We start from the raw sequence: 20,475 nt of genomic DNA on the forward strand, positions 1-20,475 counted from the left end.
CACCTTGTTATCTCCCTGTCTCCTTCTCTGGCCAGAGCTGCTCCCAGCCCTGCTGTGTGGCTGCTTCTCCCTGTCCGAGTCCATGTGTCTCTGTGGAATCTTCTGCTGGACCCTGTACCCTTCCCAGCTTCTGGGGCTTTGTCCTGTCATTCCCTACTCAGTCCTGCTCCCATATGCTGGTAAGCCCAGCTGGGAGCTGGGTGGATGGATGTTCCTCAGGTGTGAGTGTAGCATGGCTCCCTCCTCAGCTGGTTGGGTGGCTGGGGGAGAATTGAGGTGTTTGTTTTCCTTCCTGGAGTGCCTTGAGCCATGGTATAGACTGACGTGGGTTTCCCCTTTTGTCTCATAATCCAGAAGGCACCTGGACTACCCCCTTGCACCATCTGAAACCAGCACAGAACTAACTGGCTGGATCTGGGCAGAGGGCTTGGGGCTTATATTAAAACAATACCTGGATGCTTCCACTGGGAAACTACTGCCTATCCAAATATTTCTATTGAATTAACAGAATTTCATGAAGTAATTTTCACCTCAGAACTCAGCACGTGTGTGTGCCACGACATCTCCTTAGAAACAAACGTCTTGCTTCAGCTACTTCCAAGTGACAAGAGAATCTTCTATGTCCTTAAGTACAGGTGTTGGGGGAAAGTTTTTAATTAACACAGCTCTTGAAGTTTGTCCTATCTGATAGAGTTGAATTAGTGTGGGTTTAATTTAATGTCTCTACTGGGTATTGCAGAGGCACTTGAGATTCCACAGGAAAATGCTGCACAACTGTTCTGCACAACAGATGCCTGTTCTCGGCAGGTTGAAGGGCTCACTGCTGAGTCCCTCTGCTGGAACTGGTGAGGAAGAAGGCAGTTTTCTCCCTTGGCAAATGGTGATTTTAGAGGGTATTGAGACACATCTCTCACTATGAATTGGGTGGAGAAGAAACAGGAGCAAGCAGGTGTCACGCACCTCCTTGCCTCCCCCCAGCTCTGACACCTGATAACCCTGTTTGCTGGAAGGGTTAGCCTTCAACAGGATGCTTGTAACTGAAAGGCTCTCTGCTTTATACCCAGGGACAAGCTTGCATCATCCCAATATCAGGAAGTATCTTGAATCCTATAAGTTGTGAACAGATTACTGTCACATCTGCATCTGTCAAAGTTCTGATTAGGGTTTCTATCAGAGCTGGACTCCAAGGAAGCCTATCTGAAAACACCAAGAACACTGGTGAGTGAGCAGATGAGGCTGCTGTTTTATAGCACTTGGGCTTTTAGGGTCACACGTGACTCAAGTCTTCCTGGGGAGCAGAAGTGTGTGTATTTGGGAGAGAAAGGTTGGTGAAATGCAAATCCCTTCAGAGCACATAGCTGCAAAGCCAGGAGAAACTGTGCATGAGGTGTGTTTGTCACACCTTCCACGTGGGTGTTTAGATAAAGCTCAAAAGTCTGTGGCTTGCTCCATCAGTGCCTCATGGTCCTTGGGTTGGGAGGTTAATTCAGTAGGAGCAGATCCCCAAGGCAGCAGGTTTTTGAAACACTCCTAAAGAATATTTGTTCTGGGAGACCAGACTGTAAGGATCATTTTAGAGATGATGAGTAAACATGCCCTGAGAAAAGGGAGTATGCTGAAGCTCAAGGCAGTCCAACATGACTCTCATTTTTACAGCAAAAAAAAGTGCAAGTATGTGCAGGTATCTACAAGTACGATGTAGCTTCATTTGCTGTGTGTGCAAAACCCCCACTTATTTTCCCCTCTTAGCCCCTAAAACAAAAGAACATTTAATACAAATTAGCCAAATCAGAAATTGTGGTATCTGCAGCAGTCAGAATCTTCCAAGGACTTTTCAGAGTTTTTCAGCACCCAGACCAAAGTGAGTAAGAATGTTCTCTATGTAATAAATTTCAAAAGAGATTTGGTAGTGTTTATGGATAGAGATCCCAAAATCTAAAATCCAAGTCTCTATTTAAACTCAAGCATTCCTAGGCTTTGTATGTGCTCCCACAAGTAATTACATAGTACCAAAATGAAGTGAAAAGAGTAGAACTTTTATTAAAGATTTTCTTGTTCATCACTAAAGGCAATTTTATTTACAAATGCATCTATAGTACAAAAGCCAGAATAATTAAGCTTTTTAAATTTAACTTTTTAGAGAGTTAAAAAAGTATCTTTTTTTTAATTCTGAAAAACAATATTGTAAAATCAGAAAAAAATCTTTTATCTATGTAAAAAAAGTTATTTAAGGAACATTTTGAGAAGAAAAGTACCAAAATAAATTTAGGGGATTTGACAACTTCCACTTTATAAGCTTAGTTTTAAGGGAATGATTCTCACAAATAGGAAGCATTGTCCTTGGAGTAGCGTGGTACATTCGGGGTGCCCTCTATGGGTGGCTGGGGCTAGAAACAAAGCAGAAAGGATTTTCCACGGTAATTCAGCCAAGAGGGAAACAGCAATGGATCAGTGGCCAAGATGACAGCCTGGCAACATGTTTGTTTAGCTCTGGAATTAGAGGTTGACAGCACACTTGACTGTCAGTATGTATACACACAGGTGTGGCCCTAAAGAGATAGGTGAAATGCTGTACTCTGAGAGAGGAAATAACTCACAGCAAACGCCTGCATCTCACTTGTCATGCTGTTTTTAGAAGTTCCTATTGAAATTAATAGAAGAAAAAGCCCATTGGTGTAGGTATATACTGCATAGATTAAAAAACTGGCATGCTTTCTTGGTTTTTAATTTTGTTTCCAGTTTTTCCTGTTTCCATGGGTCACATGGAAACAGGAGAAACTAGCAGAGGAAAGTAAATATTGAAGAAAATATGGAGCACTTTTAAATGCTGGTGTAAGTTAACGCAGTGTAGCACATGGACCTGAGGCTTAATGCTTTTTGTCACCTCTAAGAGCTCAAACTTTCAGTGAGCTCTACCTAAATTTCATGAACTTTTAAGATGAAATCATTCATTATTAAAAATATGCCTAATATCCAACATTTTTCCTGTGTAAATTCATTGATCCTTCAACTTCTTTCATTCTTTGACTTACTAATGCAATACAATTTTCTCAAGTAAAAGGCATGCAAGCTGATTTTTCTTTTTCATTTTTTTCCTGAGTTCATCAAAGCAGAAGTTATAATATGCATGTACAAATCCAGAAAATTCATAACACACTTCACCTTCAATAAACAAGTAACTTTAGTACTGATCCAGTGTGCATCATTAAAAGCTCTCAAATGTGCACAAGGAGAATGGATGTGAACCTGAGGTGGAAAAAGGAATTCAAAACAAAGCAAAGCACAGCTATCGATAGTGTGTGTGATTAAGGGTAGAACCTTATCTTAATTATAGACTCACAATCCAGAATTACTGCATTGTTTGCAAGTAATTATATCAATGAAGTGATTCAAGATGCAAACCAGTGATCAAAATCTGGCTGGTCAAGAGAGTGGCTGCTTAGATCCTGGTTTTGTCCAAAGGGGGAATTTAAATTCAATACTGAAGTTGTGTGGTTGGTGGTATTTGGGCACTTGTAAGCTGAATACATAGCCAACGATCTCCCTTAGATTTCACAAAACTGTTATTTTCCTAAGAGGTATTTGCTCTTGTATTTCAGCTCCTTACCTCTAAATATTGCTTTAAAAAAACCCCAGAATGCACATGGTAATTTTCCTGGGGAAAGCATGTTATTTTGGGAAGAAGAAAAACCCCAACAAAAAGCCCTTCTCTAGATATTGGCACAGATGCTTTTCTCATCAAACTTGATTTTCTCTCCCAAAGTTGGAAATTGCCCCCCTAAGTGGACAAAATTTTAATAGCAGTGTGAAAGTTTTAGGAAGCTAATTATGGATAATTGAAAGCAGGGAGTAGGAATGAGAATACTTAGGTGACCTTAATTCCAGCTGTCACTAATACACATAACTATAATGAAACACTCATGTCATTACATGCCTTTGAAATTGGTTGCACCAAGAATAAGCATGGTACTTTAAATCCTGACGTTATCCCATGTATTAGTCCTCTTAATTTCTTTTATCCGAAAGACCAGTCTTTTTAGGAACTACAATTGTACAAGGACAATGATCCCTCTTTTGCAGATGTGGCCTCTGGGAACCATCTGGCTGAGCTCCTTATTTCAGTGCAGTCAGGTCAGGCAGTGCTTACTCACCCTCAGCTTTAGCAGCCCTGTTAGCTTAAACCCTCTGAGGAGTTTGTGATGCCATTTGCTGATGTTTGGGATCACACAGCTCTTGCCCACTTTGAGACCTGCTGTCCTTGTGTGTGTGGTTTCTGATGGGAAGGGTTCTGACCCTCTGGTTTGCTGGAGGCAAGGGGACCATTGTGCTTGCTCTCCTTCAGGTCTGTTTTCTTCACCTCAGGCAAGGACTGTGGCTGTAGGGCTGTGCTAGTAATTGGAATGTCTGTTTCCAAGGAGAGTGTGATGTCCACATCCTGGTTTGGAACAGTGCCACATTCTTTTTTTTTGCTGTCCCTGTCAGTCTTTCTCCTTGTGTCCTCTCTCAACCCCTTAGCTGAAATCAGGGCACTAAGAATGTCAGGTTCTCAAAGGAGCAGCTACTGGATTTGGATTATGGTCAGCTCTAGGGTGTCTCAGCATGTTGAGCTGTAAACTGGGGAGAGTCACTGAATCACGTGGTATGTTGCAATTTCTATTTATGGTTAAAAAGCTTTAAATATCACTAATAATAGGCTTTACATCCTAAGTAGCTACTGAGGTAACAGGAAGAATGTGGTATGAGGATAGCTGTTGAAGGGCTAAACTGGCAGCAGGCAAAAAAAGCAATACTATTGAGCAACAAGAAGCTTTGTGCTCCCAAGCCTATTGAATGCTTTGGAACATCCCATGCAAGTAACTCAGTGCATTCAGCAAATATTCCTGAGGAGAGTTCCGTCAAACTAGATTTAAGATAGCTTTCTGATAAACCTTGTGACACAGTGTGCAGTGGCAGAGCAGCGTGTGGTGGGAGAAAGCGAGGGCTTGACACAGCCAGCCTTGCTGGGTCACTTCCAGACACAGCTACACATCTGGGCAAGGCCAGCTTAACTCAGTTCCTACTACCCTGAAGCAATGGGATCCCTGTTGTGACCTATTTCCAGGGCTTTGCTAATTTTTGGGTCCCAGGGAGGAAGGACACACTGTGTGACTTGGAAATCACAAAGATTTTTACAAAAAGAATCAGAAAGATTTCAGTAGATTGATCATGGGCCTTAGAAGGTTGAACATGGCATGACACAAGAAAAAGAGCGTGATGAGATCTGGAGTTTTTTGAGACAGAATAGGAAAAGAAGTCTTGTTCATCAAAGTATAAAACAAATTCAGACTACAAGGAATATAGAAGATTTTCCTTTTTGTCTGGGTTTGTACAGTGGGAATGTTTTGCCCTCCTACGCATCTTTGGTGCTAGCCACTGTTCATTACTGTATTGGATGGATCAGCACTCAGGAATAAAGTCTAATTTGTCTAAGAAAATTGTTCTGCGTAGAGAGAAGTGTTGTAAAAATTTTGGAGAATATGAAATGAAACTGAGGAAATTAGAAATGTAATTTTCTAAATAAAGACTGTCAGGAAAATGCTTCTCATTTGAAAGGAGCAGGACTTGGCACTTGGTTCAGAATGCTCATAGACCTTGCCTGCAGCAACAGCTGTCACAGTTGAGCTGCTGCTAGACAAAAGCCAGGAAAAACAGTGAGATGCACTCAAACAGAGGTGAATTTAAGGGATCTGGTCACGACAGTGTCACTTTTGAGGGGCTGTAATCAAAGAAAAACATTTAAAATTAGTTTAAGTGCTTCTCGCAAGCAGGACCAGATCACACCTGGTCACTGGACAAAGTCCTAGATGCTTTTGCTCCAAAGGTTGTGACTCAAGCTGTAAAGAAAGCTATTAGCAGGCTGGAGAGAAATGTTTTCTGTTTGGTGTGTGAAAGGCTTCACCAAAAAAAGAGCTGTAAAAATATAAGGCAGAACGTTAATCTCTGAAAGTTTTTATCTGACGGCATCTTCCTACATACTCTCCTCTTATATAAACTGTGTATGAATATAAAGATTACTTTTAATAATTCAGGTTACCAAAATCATAGTTGAAGGAAAGAAGAGATTTGGGACATATTTGCCAAGTTAATTCATCAGCAGGTGAGCAGTAGGCCACAGTGCAGTGGTTTGGCTAGCGCTTCTTTCATGGTAAGACACAGTGGATTGCAAAAGTAAAAAATGTTAGCTCACATTTGAAAGTGTTAAAGGACCTGCAAGGTTCACCGAAAACAAAGCCACCCTTCAGTTATTTTTTTGTCTGTGGGTGATGTAGTGCTAAGGCAACTCTTAAGGGTGGGAAAGTTAGTGACAGTGTGTAATGGAAAAAGTGTCTACTTTCTCATTCAGATATGAAAGTGTGAAAGAGAATGGAAGCAACACAGATTGGGTATAATTTTAAATCATATGCTTCCTGTTCTCCCCATGAAAATAACTAACAGGCTTTCTGGATTGAATGTTCTCAAACCAGTGTCCATTGGTGATAGTTTAGTTGCATTTGGATTCCATAGATTCTTTTTGTTAAAAGCACAAACAAAAGTTTTGTCAGCTACCACTGGAAGTCTTTGTCTGTGCTGCAGCACATGGTGTTCCTCATCAGACTGTATGGAACATCTTGGAAGTGGTGCAGGCTGAGGAGAAAAGGACAAAGCTGAACATGTTGGGAGTACAAAAACCACAGTCACACAAGCTGCTTAGGCTGTAACAAAGATACACAAGAGAATGGGTAATGGAAGTAAGAATCCCTGTATCTGCTGCAGAAGTGCAGGTGGAAAGTGTAGCAAAAACACTCTAACATCTGAGACAGTAAGGTATCTTGAAAATCCAGCTGTCAGGAGGAGATAAAGGATTTGGGAATGTCAAATGGACACAACCCTCTCTTGCAAGGAATTGCGAATTCCTGCCCTCTTCACTCCCAAGCTGAAAGTCACTCTGCTTTCACTGTGCTTGTTAGCAATGCAGCAGCTTGAGGTGTATCTCAGCCCAGCTCAAGCCTCTCTTTTGATTGCAAAGCACTCCTCAAAGAAATCTCTGTCCCAAATATCTCAAAAGTTCTCAAAGACAGTGCAGCCAAAGATAGCACAGGCCACTGCATGCCACAAAGCTGGCAGTGCTGCTCAGCCGCATGCTTCTGCTTACACAATCACTGGTGCAGCAGGTAACACTGTGACAGAAATGATAAGCAAATGTTATCATTAAAAAAAAAAACAGGGCAAAAACCCTCCCTTTTTGTCTAAGGGCAACTGCTTCCAATAACCAGGGGAGGTTGTGGTGGAACAGGATGTGGAGTTATAGGAAACAAAACTCATTTTAACTGGATGCATCACAAAATGTAGTGGTAGCAGCTGGCAGTCTGCAAAGTGAGAGGATAAAATGCATTCTGCATATCTACAGCAGCTTGTTGCAGTTGAGATGTCTTTTTCCATAGCATTTTGTCTGTTCCAAATGCCAAACTACTTGCAGATAACTGCCAGTAAGAGCAATGTAAAACATCAGTTAAATGCATGACCATTAAAATGTTTCTTTTTTTTTCTTACTAATGTATGCTTAAAATCACCTTAAAATAATCATTGTGCAGTTTTCATCTTATAATTATTCTGCTTCAATATCCCTGTATAATGCCATGAAGCTTCATCTTGTGACAGCCAAGGCTGGAAAATAGGGGGTTTGTGTTCCTTGGGAGGAATCACCCCCAGATTTCATGCTTACATACTTGTTCCTGTATCTGACATATTTCAACATATTAATAGTTTGAGAACCATTACTTTTTCCTTTCCTTTGGAAAACAGAACATCTTGAGAATTGGCTAAAATAGACTGCCTTTAAGGGCTAAAAACTAAAAAAAAAGACAGCTTACATGATGTTGTAAAGCATTTCTGTGCAGTTTTCCCTGTAATGCATTTGATGTTTACAGGATATGTTCAATTTACTGGGTCTTGCTGGTAGGAGGAGTTGCTGCATAACTCACCAGTGACTCTGCTATTTCTCAATCCTTCAGTGATCCTGAGCCATTCCTGGCAGAATTTCATGCCATGTTATATCACACTGAGCTGCCTCAGACCGATCCTGCAATCTTGAGATGACATCCTGACAGGATGTAGTTGAGCAGGAACTGGTAAAGATGTTATTTGGGGATCGATTCCTTAGGAGTTCTGGATTTCCAGTTTCTGATGAGAATTGCTTGATGATGGTCCAAGCACGTGGAAAATCACAAGGGTGGTAGGAGAACGTGATAATCAAATAATAATTTGAAATTATTGGTGGCTTTGCTATAGATTTCTATAAGACCAAGGGCAAATGCTGTGTCAGAAAGGGCCCTTACAAGAGAGGCTGAGTGCACTGCAGAGCACAGCATCCTGTATCCATTCTGTGGGCAGTCTTTAGGAAGCTGTGCTTTGGAAGAGTGCAGCAGTGTGTTCCAAGGATGTTTGTGTATTTCTCATGCCTGGGAGAGGACAAGACAGCACTGCAGTGGCACACTGATATAGCCATAGGACATTTAGAAAAATGAGTTTCCTTTTTTATGATATGCCTTACGTCAAAGGGGAAATGGTTAGGAAAGGTTTGTGACAAATGTTATCTAGAGGCTGGGCTGCATTATGTTTCTTGGCTCTGTAAGCTGTAAACTGAATGCTGTTTTCTTAATGCTCCTTCCAGCAATATGTCCGCTTCCCTCCTTTTTTGTTGTTATCTTATATTTTTCTTTTTTCAACAGATCGACAAGACATTTTACAATTCCATTTTAAGGAAAAAATACATCCGTTCACGCTTAATCAGAGTGAGGTATGTGAGATTATAATAAATGCACGCAGCTGAGATAAAATTAAATGTACACCAAGCCCAGCTAGATCTGATTCAGTAAAGTGTGTTCGGTAAAGTGTGTGTGTAAAACCAGAGCATAATCCCTAACTGAGCATAATCTGGTTCTGAACCTTGCTCTCCTTTGGATCTTAATGCAGAAGATACCTTTTAGTCAGTCCAAATTCCAACAAGTTTGTGTTCAGATCCTGAGCAAGATTTAGTTATTAAAGCAGAGATAACTAAAGCTATCTAAAACCAGAAAAGGATTTTCAGAACTATTTCTTACACCATAATGCAGATGTCATTTCTAGCATTGCTATTGCGCTGGGCTTGTCAAGTAAAACCAGGCTGTGCTGGCTCAGAAAGTCCGACTTACCATTGTGGCTCTAAGAATGGGCATAAGTAGGCGCCCAGGAAACAGGAGCAGCACAGCAGACCTGTGATAACTGCTTCTTGGTATGCTCCCTGCCTCCAGGTATTTACCACTTGGGAGTTCTTGAAGTGGTTGTGGTTTGTTTAGCAGCCCTCGGTGGCGTTATTTCCCAAGGACTTATCTGTTGTCTCCTGGGCTCTTGAAATCCGTGCACCTCGGTCCTTTAGGAAGGAGATACTTGTGAAGAACCACCTTCTTCCAATCATTCAGTGACCCCTAGCTCCTTTCTCAAAGAGATGATGAAAAGTTGATCACTACTCCTCCTCTCCATGCAATTACTGATACTGGACACTCCCATCATATCCCTTTTCTCTTGTACTCAATAAGATCCACTCTTTTAAAATTTTTTTTTCGGTTGGAAATCCCAGTCTACTCAGCATTCTTTGCATTTCAAACTGTTTCTTATCATCCTGTTCCATACATCTCTCAGGTCTGCTGTTCCTGCTTTTTTCAGATGAAGAGGTCAGACCCACAATTGAGATTATCACTGAGCAATGTGGAGCTTTTTCCCCTCTTTTACTCTCTGTTCAACTGCCAATAATATGTAACGTTTAATTTGATTTTTTTTACCACTGTTAAGTGCTGAAAATGATCTTTTTATAGAACTATTGTAGTACTAAGATCTTGCTCCTGAGTAACAGTGCCCAACACTTTGCAAATATAGACCTTGAATGCCTTCATAATCATAGACTACAGCTGCAAGACTAAGATCTAAAGATCTAATCCTTGTGAATGTGCTCCTTTTTGTTCTTACATGGTTTGTGACATCCTGCCTCTTCCTCTACCTTAGCTTAATCCCAGTTACACACAAGTTGTTATTGGAATGCAGATTTAAGTATATTTTTTGATACTGGCTAGAGTGTTGCAAGCATAGGCAGGGTGATTTAGGGATCTGAGAGGCCAATATGTAGGGATAAGCAATATTTTTCATTACTTCTTTTTCCCAAGCACAGACTGAGGGTACTTGTGATGTTTGCTGTGTTGGATGCAAGATTTGCATGTGCCAAAGCTTGTTTGCTTTTTCAGATGTACACTCTTTGTGCCTCTTCAAGGGCTCAGACTGCAAGTTCTTTTGAGCAGGGTCATGGTTGTGAATTTACTTGGAAAGGACTGTGCATATCTTTTGGCTCAGTATAAGCAACACATCAATAATAATGCCCACTGCTCACTGAGAAAGACAATACTAATCTTGACTAGGTGTCCTTGGCTCTGGATCTCTTCTATATAATAAGTGAATCAGGGTGGGCAGTACTTAGCTGAGGGTTTCGAGAGGTGTGGTTTGCTTGCAAGAGTTGATACGGTAATTCCAGTGTGGCACAGCACAGGAAGAGGAGTGGGGGGACAGGTGAGGGAACACCTCAGAAATGCAGAGCAACACCCACGGTTGGATCAGATAATATCTGGAAAATAAACAAAGTGGCAATCACACTGAAGTTGGAACAAATGGAAAAAGCAGTCTGTTGAAAAGTTCACATACAACCTCTCAGTCTCAATTATGAGATCCTTGAGGCAAGGAGTGTGTCTTTCTGCTCACCTACAAACCACCTGGCATGCCTTGGTGTGCTTAAAGCATATGACCTTTTCTTTCCCTCCACTGGCGATATCAGGAATGTATGTTTCAATTTGGCACGTGTTCCTTTCAAAGATTAAAGCCTGATTGCATGAGTTCTGTATAAGCTGTATTCTCTTTTTCCTTTATGTAGTTACAAATTTCCAAGACAGTGAGATATAACTAGGAAATCTTCTCTTTTCCTTTCCTCGCTAAAGAAAGAGCAACCTGCTTTTAGTTCTTCCCCTATATGAACTAACTGTGATTTCATCTCTTGTGGCTTGGTTCAGGTGGGAGGAAGCACAAGAGAGAAGGTTCCTGGTGCAAGTTCTTATCTTCCCTTTGTGATGACCAGGGATAAGACATCTGCAAGTACAGAGCAAGATTTACTATGCCAGATTAGTCAGTTTGATGTTTGTAGTCTATCATTCCATCTCTTGCAATATCTGATGCTTTGAGGAAAATGAAATACAACTACCAGGTGAATTCAGCCTGTTACAAGACTTTTCTCCCTTTTCCTTTCTGTGATCTTACATTAAAACTGTGGAATTGTTTGCCTCAATGTGTGTGCTGCTTGCACTTTTCAATGAGGTGTTGAAGGCCCCTTTTGTGATCCATCTCTTTGACTTTAATAAATATACTGTGGGTATGCTGCCAAGTTTCATTTATTGTTGCACAACAAAAGGTTATTAGGAATATTCTCCAAGAGGTTGCTGCGGTGGAATTAGGTTATGTGGTCTCTCCCCAGCTCCCAAAAAGGTCCAAGTACCTTTTTGGTGATGATTGTAAATTTTTACTCTGTGTTCAGGGCCATTGAAAGGTCTGTGTAGATACTGCTAATCACTTACATCATGTTTCTGAAGTGCTGTTTATCCAGCTTTTCATTGCAATCAGATCACTTCATCCTTCCTCTGTTCTGTCTCAGGTGTGTAGTCAGCGACTGCTTTTCAGACTCTATTATAAAATTGGTCATTTGTTCACAGAAAGCATCATGCCACCTTCTAGCCTATGATGCATTTGACCATTCAGTGTTCTTGAATTTCTTTTGGAAATTTCTTCTCACAAATGTCTGAAAATGTATCTAATCTTTTATGTTACATTGCCATTGCTAGAGGAGCTAAGATAACAACTAAGAAATGCAGAAGTGGGCTGGAGGTAACGAGACTCTTTCATTGGTTTGTAGCCCAGATACTGATGGTGTGATGACAGAGGCTTTGCTCACATTCTGGTTCTCCTCTACGGATTCTAGAGAAGCACTGCGGGAAAGAGTTGGAAAGATCTTACGGAGAGGCCTGAGAAAATACACAGGGCCTCTGCGAATAAATGTCCGGTCTTCCACCGTCTCAAGTAAGTATATTACTTTTAAAAGTAATTCTTTCCATTTTCTGATTGATGGGATTTGGTTTTTTTTCCTTTTGATGATAGCTTTTGATGTTACTGTGTCTGAATGACAGTCTTTCATGCTCCTTAAGTTAGACCAAAATCAGCGGCAAACCCCCCTAAACCTTTGAAAAATACCTTAAATATGGATAACTGGGAGCAGTTACTTTGTGGTTTTGCTGTACACCCTCAGCCTTCCTCCAAACTGCAGTACCAACTTTATGTTACTGTCATGGAGCCTGAAAGTGCAGGAAGTATATTTGGATGACAAGGGGAAAGAACCAATGCACTGAAAAAATAATATTTGGTGTGAGGATCAATATCCTTGCAAATTCCCCAGAGGAAAGGGAAAGAAAGGCATATGTTTTTATCTACATGACTTCTCAGCTAGGGATTCTATCCCCTTCTTCACAAAGCAGACATAAATCTGCAGAATATGACCATTAACTGCACTACCTTCTACACTTTGGTTCTGCTACAGAATTTTTGTGCAGGCTGAGAATTTTGTCTCTGTCTTGGCTTCAGTTATATATAGTCAGCAATTTTTCTGCGTGTCAAACTTTTCAAGGATGAGTTGCTGGTTGACAGCTAGGGACAGATACTTGCTCCGTTTGTTTTTGCAGAACTGCTTGCTCCTAAGCGCAGGGGTGACAGTACAGTGATAGGGTGGGTGCTTGCTGCTTGCTGTTCCACACTAGACTACTTGAACCAGAGGTTAGACAGCTGTATTTAGAGAACAAGATACCTGGGCCAGATTCCATACTGGATGGATCCAGACTTCCTCCCACTCAGAAATGAGCAGAAGCAACTTCTTGTTCCTCCACTTGGTGCCTGAACTGGGCACATATTTGCATTGTGGTAATGCAATGGAACTCAAATATGAGCTGTCACACTCCCATTGTTTCTTGATGGGCCAACCAGCCTTCGCCTTTGGAATGGCTCAGGATGATAGGTGACATCCCTCTGGGCAAATCATCACCATTTCCCTGCAGTGTTGTTTATATGCCAGTAGTTCCTGTTCAACAAAGTGCACATGTAAATTCTCCCAGATAAAAATACTCTGTGGGCATCAGAGAGATTCAAAGAGATTTGTTTTTGTTTACACAGTTGGGTGATGAGTTAGTGAATTTTGAATCTTCAGTGTAATTTGATGCTTTACATAAAGGATAACATTGGAGAGTGTACAAAAAATATTGTTAAAAAAGGACTGAGATCTTATCAAGTCAAGCTGCTTTTATTCAGTCTGGTAAATGTGGGAAGTGAATCAAAATTGTTTTAGTTGACCTTGAACTGCACCAGGAATGTTACAGTAATGCACTAATAGCTAATTAAAAAATTGGCTAATGTAATTGAATTGCAATTTTTTCATTAAATAGTCTCACTAAGAGATGGCATCTATATCACTTTATCAATGCTGTGTGGCAAACTATGTGTTGCTTTTCTTGGCTCTCCCAGCCTAACCATAAAACACTGACTGTACAGGTCAGCTACTCATTACAGGACTAGCATTGTGCAAGTGCTATGAGTGACACAAAGGAACATAAACAATACCTTGGCATTTCTAAGAGACAACAATAAAAGGCTGTCCAAAAAAATTTTGATCTTTCTTTGTTAAGAGGATTCAGCAGGGGTATGAAGCTTAGGCCAGATCCTGAATGGTGTTGCCATTTCAGGTGGACTCAGGAGAAGAGTATAGAATGGAGAGCTCCTGTGCTTTTAGAGGAGGTGCTGGTCTCAATTTATAAAACTCATTTCTCACACCAGGGAGAAATGACAGTTTTCAACAGATCCCAGAGGTCCACAAAAGAATCTAGATTTTGCATTTTCTACTTTTCTCTCGCCTCCTGAAATATCTTGTCCACTATGAGTATTTAAACCATGGAACCTAAAAAGCCCTAGATTTTTTCCATGCTCTGCAGGCACCTTTCTAAATATTGCTTCATTGCACCTTTTTGCCAACTGGAATCCTTATTTATCCTAAGGCATTTTCAGAATGACATTTTCATAATAGCTTGTAAAAAATCATTAAACTGTTCTTTGTAACCACCTTATCAAAAGATTCTAATTTAGGGGCCATGATATAGCTCACTTTAGCTAAGCATAGCTCACTAGTTGAACAAATCTAGGTCAGGCACTCATTTATATCACATGCTAGGGGGAGTCTGATAAAGGGAACCTCCTTAAGTCTTCCTCCCCTGAAATAATCACCTTGTTGTTCAACACCATGTCTCAACCTGCGCTTCACTCACAAGTATTTGCCTTGAGAATCAGCTCCAACAAACTCCTCCAAACTGGGTGCTACACTTGAAACCTTCAAGCTGCAGTTCAGATCAGCACTACAAACATTAAGCGGTCTACCAGACCAGGGGTAGAACTTGCTTTGCCTCTGCATCCCTGAGGATTGGGAATAAAGATGGGATGAAGTCTATACTGACAATATGTTCGTAGTTTTGGGGTTTTTTTTGTTTTTTTTTTGTTTTTTTTTAAATAAAACAGAAAGAAGCTTCATCATACATATGTGAGAAAATAGAAAATGTGCAGAACTTCAAGGGAAACAATATAATACTGTCTCTGATTTTTCTGTCACTAAACTGTAGATGTTCTTTACACAGGACTGCAAAAATACATTTTTGTCAGGGTACCTTCAAATGTATCATTGCTGAAGTTCCTGCTTTCTTATTTGGCTAGACATCAGAGTCCCCTGGTCAAGGATGGTTTACATCCACACATTCCCTCTGATTTTGATAGAAAATAAGAACCGATAGAATTCTTTGCACTTTTGTACAAACCCCACTAGAAGCCAAATTTTCAGTGAAGAACTCAGCAAACCTTCCCTGAAGAGCAGTGCAAGGGCAATCAAAGTGAGATATCAAAGTGTCAGATGGCTTGGAAACACCCATGTTGGGACTTGCTCTTCCACTGGCACTGAAAGAAGATGTTGCAGTTTGCCTTCTGTATAGCTCTGGCAACAAAGAGTTCTCCTGCAAGGCTGATTTATTTTCCTGAGGGTTTCTTGGTTAGAAGTAGAGTCACCTGACAGTCTGGATCCGTATTAAGTACAGTGTAAAGCAGCTTGCCAGGCTATTTCCCTTTGTCAGGTAGCTTGGAAGTATCCCAAGATGTATTTTTGGGAATGTACTTCTGATGTCAGAAAGAAGCTGGTTGCAAGATCACTGGCACTGTTCAAAGTGAGTAGGAAGGATTCCCATCTGTTGCACAGCCAAAGGTTTTGACCATGAATAATGAGTCATGAATTGGTTTTGATCAACAAGCCAACTGTTATTGTTTCTATTCATCTGGAATCTGGGGCTTGCTAAAGCTCCTAACAACTACAAAGTACAGAACCTGGCAGACAGATTCTTACCTCTTTATCTAGTCTTCTGTGGGAGTCATGCAGATGAGTGTCTGACAGGGTTGATGAGGAATGTTCCATGTCAAATAGTGTATGGAGCAGTCTGGATATTTGCCCTTTATCAGCCACAACAGCATCTCTGGGGAGTGGAACTGAACATGCATCTGTACATTAGGAAACAGTGGAGATCTGATATTCCTCCACTTTGAGGTCACTAGTGTGGCACAAGGTGGTACATTTCAGTAAGAGTCTAGAGAGAATGACTGAAATGGGAGGGACTGAAATGTATCTTAAAATTAGTATTTTGCAAGGATATGCTTGTGATAAAGGCATTAAGCAGAAAGTCATCTTGACCTCTCTTCTCATGACCCAGATACATTAATTTAATTGATTTTCTCACTCAAACCCTGCGTTTTCCCTGCCTTGTCTGCAGAGGTTGAGAGCAATTTGGGCTGCCTTTACTGTACTAAGACATTGATTGCAGCTCAGGCATGAGTGTAGGTCAGGAAGAAAAGTAATGCTAAAAGTCTTATCTGTTTTGGTGCCTGTTACAGAACTGGTACATAGCAGATCCCTCCTCGAGCTACAGGACAACCAGATGGAGCTGTGAGGTATGGACCTATGTCTGCCTCATGGACAGGATTAAGATGCTGATGGGGGACAGTGGAGGGAGTCACAGATGTGAGGACAGGTGCAGTGAACATCAGCAGGGAGGGAACAGCTGGGTGACAGGGACAACTAGAGGCACAAAGCAGTCGTGTCTCTATCAGGTTACTCTACTCTGTTGAAGGAATGAGAATTGCATCACCTGTATCTAAGCCATGTTTTGCTACTTCTACAAGGGTGCATAAATCTGGAGAGGTAATTCCTGTTGTGAGCAGTGAAAATATGGCAAGGTTAGTGGAGAGACATTTTAGGATATATGAACTATGTAACCACAAAAGAGCATGCCTTTCCTGCTAAACTCAAAGCTCATGTTTTGCCATCTTTCATGAAATTCCTGCAGTTCCTTTAAGGTACAGTTTTTGGAACACAACTGAATCTGCTGCTCACTGCTCTTATTCCCATTTCCCCCAGTACTTCAGACCTTTGTGGTCTTTACCGTAATTAAAGAGCACTAGGGTAGAGCTGTTATCCCCACCTCTGTGTGCACTGCAGGACATGTGCTCTGTGACACTCCTCTCAGCTGCCCAGTTTGGTGACCTGCTGAACCTGGCCGGTGATCCTCTTTTTGTCTGCATGTGCAGTTGTTACCCTGCATAACTCTGGGTGAGGCCCCTGTTTCTGATGTACCTGAGAATTTTGTAATTCTCACTCCTTTCAAGAAAGTTGTTATTAAAATGTGGTGAAGGACAGTGGGAAAAATGCTTCCTCTGCTCCCTGGTGCATTTCCCAAAGCTGTGCTTCAAATGCATTTCCGAGAATGTGTTATGAGTACTGAAGCGCCTACTCTTTCTTATTTTTGTTTACAATCCTTTCCTCCATTCATATCCCCTTCAAGAAAATCTCCTCCACCTTAACCTCTCTGTGTGAAAAAACATCTTAGAACAACCAGCAAGAGGTGGGAACTTGATATAGTAGAGGATGGAACATGCAGTTTGCTTTTGAGACTAGAAGTAATGCTTTCACATCTAGAAAATCTGTAAGTGTAGAAACCTATAAAGAAAAGCAAGTTTCTTTTATGAATCAGCACCTGTGAGAAATTATGTAATTTGGTAAAACTGCATCAGATTTTTAAAGCATGTATCTTCTTTAAATTTGCAGCTATCTCTGGCCCTTTCCATGCTGAAAATACATATCCCCTAATAATTCATTTGGTTGCCTTGCTTGCACTATGTCAATTTAATGTCTGATAGTCTTATATCATAGAGTTCTGTCTGATCTTTTCCTTTTAACATAAACACTGAACTCTGTGGATAAAATGAAATGAGGCGGTGGGCACACGATGGATTCCTTTGATACAATGACACTGACATTATTTAGAGATGTAGCCAAGTGAGCACGTTTTTCCACAGGAACCTCTGAAACCCTCACAGATAAGATGTCCCTTTCACTCTGCAGTTAACTATGAGCATTTAATTCCAAGTTTGCTCAGACACATATGTTGAGGAGTAAAAAAGTTCTTTACTGATAATTTATTGGCCTTAAATAGTAAGTGCAAGTTAAACAGAAATTAAGAATTTACCCATGTTTTAGAGTTATTTTGTTTGATAAATATGTAAAATAACAATATTAACAAAATTGCTTGTCCAATTGGAGAACAGAGCCCTCTTCTGAGATGGAATCCCTAAGCTGCATTTCAATAGATTGCTGCCATTTTAATTTAGATATTTGTTTTATCATTAAAGTTAAGCAAGCTTGAATTCATTAGCAAGCTCCATTTTACAGGTATTCAACACAGGTTCGAATTGAACTTGTTTACAGTAGAAGCTTGAACACTGTTTTCCTAAATGTGGCACAAACAACTACTTTTGCAGCCATATGCGGTTGGGACAAGATATGACACTTTAATTGTCACTAATTGATGCTTTTTCTTGGTAGTGCAAACAACCAGGGCAACTAGTAAATGAGCAGGGCAGCGAAATTTTCTCTCGTGCCTTACAAGTGACTGCTTCAAGGCAGGGCTTGCAACACACTGGCTGGCACAATCTGAACATCTGTGCTCTTCAACAGGCCAAAATGTGAAGCTGGTAACAAATGAAGGCAAGCCCCTAGCAAGGTAAACCAGTAAGCAACCTTATTTCCAGTGGTATCATGTAACTCTAATGCTTTTGATCTACTGTGGGCTCAGCTTATCTGAAAATAGGGTCAGTTACTTCAGTTTTCCAAACACATTCATGTGCTCTGCATTTGGGACCCTACCCTAGTGAATACAGCACTGAATTTGCTAACAGTAATTAAAACAGGGTATCACTGGCCTTTTTCCTTCAGCAGAGGATGGGAAGGAGAGTGTAGCAGTTGCATAGCAGTGATATAGTGTAAGACATGCTGACATTCAGAGCTGGATGGACTGGCAGTGTGTGTATGGAAGGCTTGTGTATCCAATTACACAGAAGTTGTTCCAGCTGGAAGCAATGGGTAAAATTTTGCCCATGTGAGGTTTGTACTTTTTTCTAGGTGCCTCATAAAAAGGCAAACAGAGATACATGCATGTGCCTTGCAGAGCACCTATGACTCACAGCAAAACTCCATGCAGTGGGAACTGCCAATTGAATTGCTTCCGGCACTGCACTTGAACAAGCTGGTTGCTCCTTTTGTCTTCTCAATGAGCTTTGCAACATAATGTAAGTGATAATAATTGGCTGCAGGCTTTATAATTATGAATTATGAGGTAAATGTCTCTCCACCCAGAGAAAAGCTAAAAAACATTGTTGTCAGTGCTGCACTTAAAGGCAAAAGGTCCTCTTTCATTGTGAGTTACATTTGTTGGTTTCCTACCAGTTTCCAGATGTAAAGTATTGGTGGGACCCAAATGATGAACTAGTTCTGAAGGTGGTATGAATTTCTAGGAAAACACTGGATGCTCATCATAAAGAGCATCAGAAGAAACAAGTAGGGCTAGATTTTTCAAAGCACTTCTAGCCAATGTAAATATACAGGGGAAGTGGCCAAAGCCTTAGTACAGTTTGGCAAACAGTAATGTTTACACCACTGCTGAATCCCTCTGCTGACCTAGCTTTTGCTCTGTGGTGTTATTCCATTTTGATGTAAGGGCTTTAGGAGACAACCAACCATATTATCCATGGAAATTCACAGAATACAACTAGTGTTACTGAAGTGCACAAGCACGTGTATTTTTAATGTTTTCTTCCTTTTTTCATATGAATTGAGAAAGTACAAATGAGCATTTTTATTTGAAAGAGGACCTTGGAAGTTGTGTTTTGCCCACCAGTGAAATGTAATTATCTTCATCATGGGAACAGTTCCTGTTCATAGGGAATAAGACTTCAGTTCCTTCCATAGTGATTAGGCTATGTTGCTACATAAATGTCCAATGTTAACTCATCTCCCATCCTTATAAAATAAAGCAGTGGTTGCACACACAGGTGGCAGCCCTAGCACTGCCTTTGGTCTGTAACATTCCCTGCAGACAAGCTGTATGTGTGCTGGAGTTCTGCTTGTTTCCTTTTTTCTATCATAATCTGCTTACTGTCATATTAAGAAATGAGCGAGCACACGTCTGGTACTGGTGGATTGCAAACAGACAATTCACCCAACATACCTGAGGGAGTGTCAATTGTCAAGGGTTTGTATCACAAGTGCATGCAAAACACTTGTGATACAAACCCAACAGGTGACAAGTGTGAGCCAGAGCACTTTGCATTCAAAAGAGACTCCTGACTTGGTGTGGGTTTGGCTCAAAACTAGGATAATATTCTGTGTCGCAGCAAAGAGAAAGGAAGGAATTGGATAGGGATAGGGATTTGCTGAGAAAGCCTATCCAGACACAAAATATAAAGTTGTTAGAATCGCTATATAATGAAAAAACTGTATTGAAATTGTGATTGTTTTAAAAATAAATTAGTATTATTTTTTAAATTGTTTCAAATTCTGGAAACTACAGTGGTGGCTCTAGTGAAAAACAGCATTCTGGAAAAAAAGGGATTGATTTAAACCTTGAGCCAGTGCTTGTTATTGTCAGCATGGGCATGCCTTATTTTCAGTAAACACACAACAGGTATGTTAAAGGAAGGAATGCATTGCAAGAACCTGCTGTGCCATGCAATAAATTGCTATGAACTATCTGTTTTATTATTATTAGTGTACCAATAAGATAGGAGAAAGGAGAGTGAACCACTGCTATTGTAAGCAATCTGCAGTGAAATGAGTGCCAGACAGAGTACCAGATCTTCTCTGGCCCTCTCTTGGATGTAATATGTGAATTGTTGATTTTTTTTTTTTTTTTTTTTTTTTTTTTGCAAATAAGA

General features: G+C 40.6%; 1 protein-coding gene across 1 annotated transcript in view; it reads left to right on the forward strand.

Moving 5' to 3' along the window:
* LOC121331374 (transmembrane protease serine 11E-like) overlaps positions 1 to 20,475 on the forward strand; it is a 39,578-nt gene that overhangs the window by 13,069 nt on the left and 6,034 nt on the right. Inside the window, exons 4-5 of the mRNA XM_041395736.1 lie at positions 8,748 to 8,815; positions 11,999 to 12,162. Coding sequence (XP_041251670.1) covers positions 8,748 to 8,815; positions 11,999 to 12,162 — 232 coding nt within the window. The remainder of the gene's footprint in view (positions 1 to 8,747; positions 8,816 to 11,998; positions 12,163 to 20,475) is intronic.

The sequence above is a fragment of the Onychostruthus taczanowskii genome, unplaced genomic scaffold (genome assembly GCF_017590055.1).
Source record: "Onychostruthus taczanowskii isolate IOZ18803 unplaced genomic scaffold, ASM1759005v1 scaffold12, whole genome shotgun sequence".
NCBI lineage: Eukaryota > Metazoa > Chordata > Aves > Passeriformes > Passeridae > Onychostruthus > Onychostruthus taczanowskii.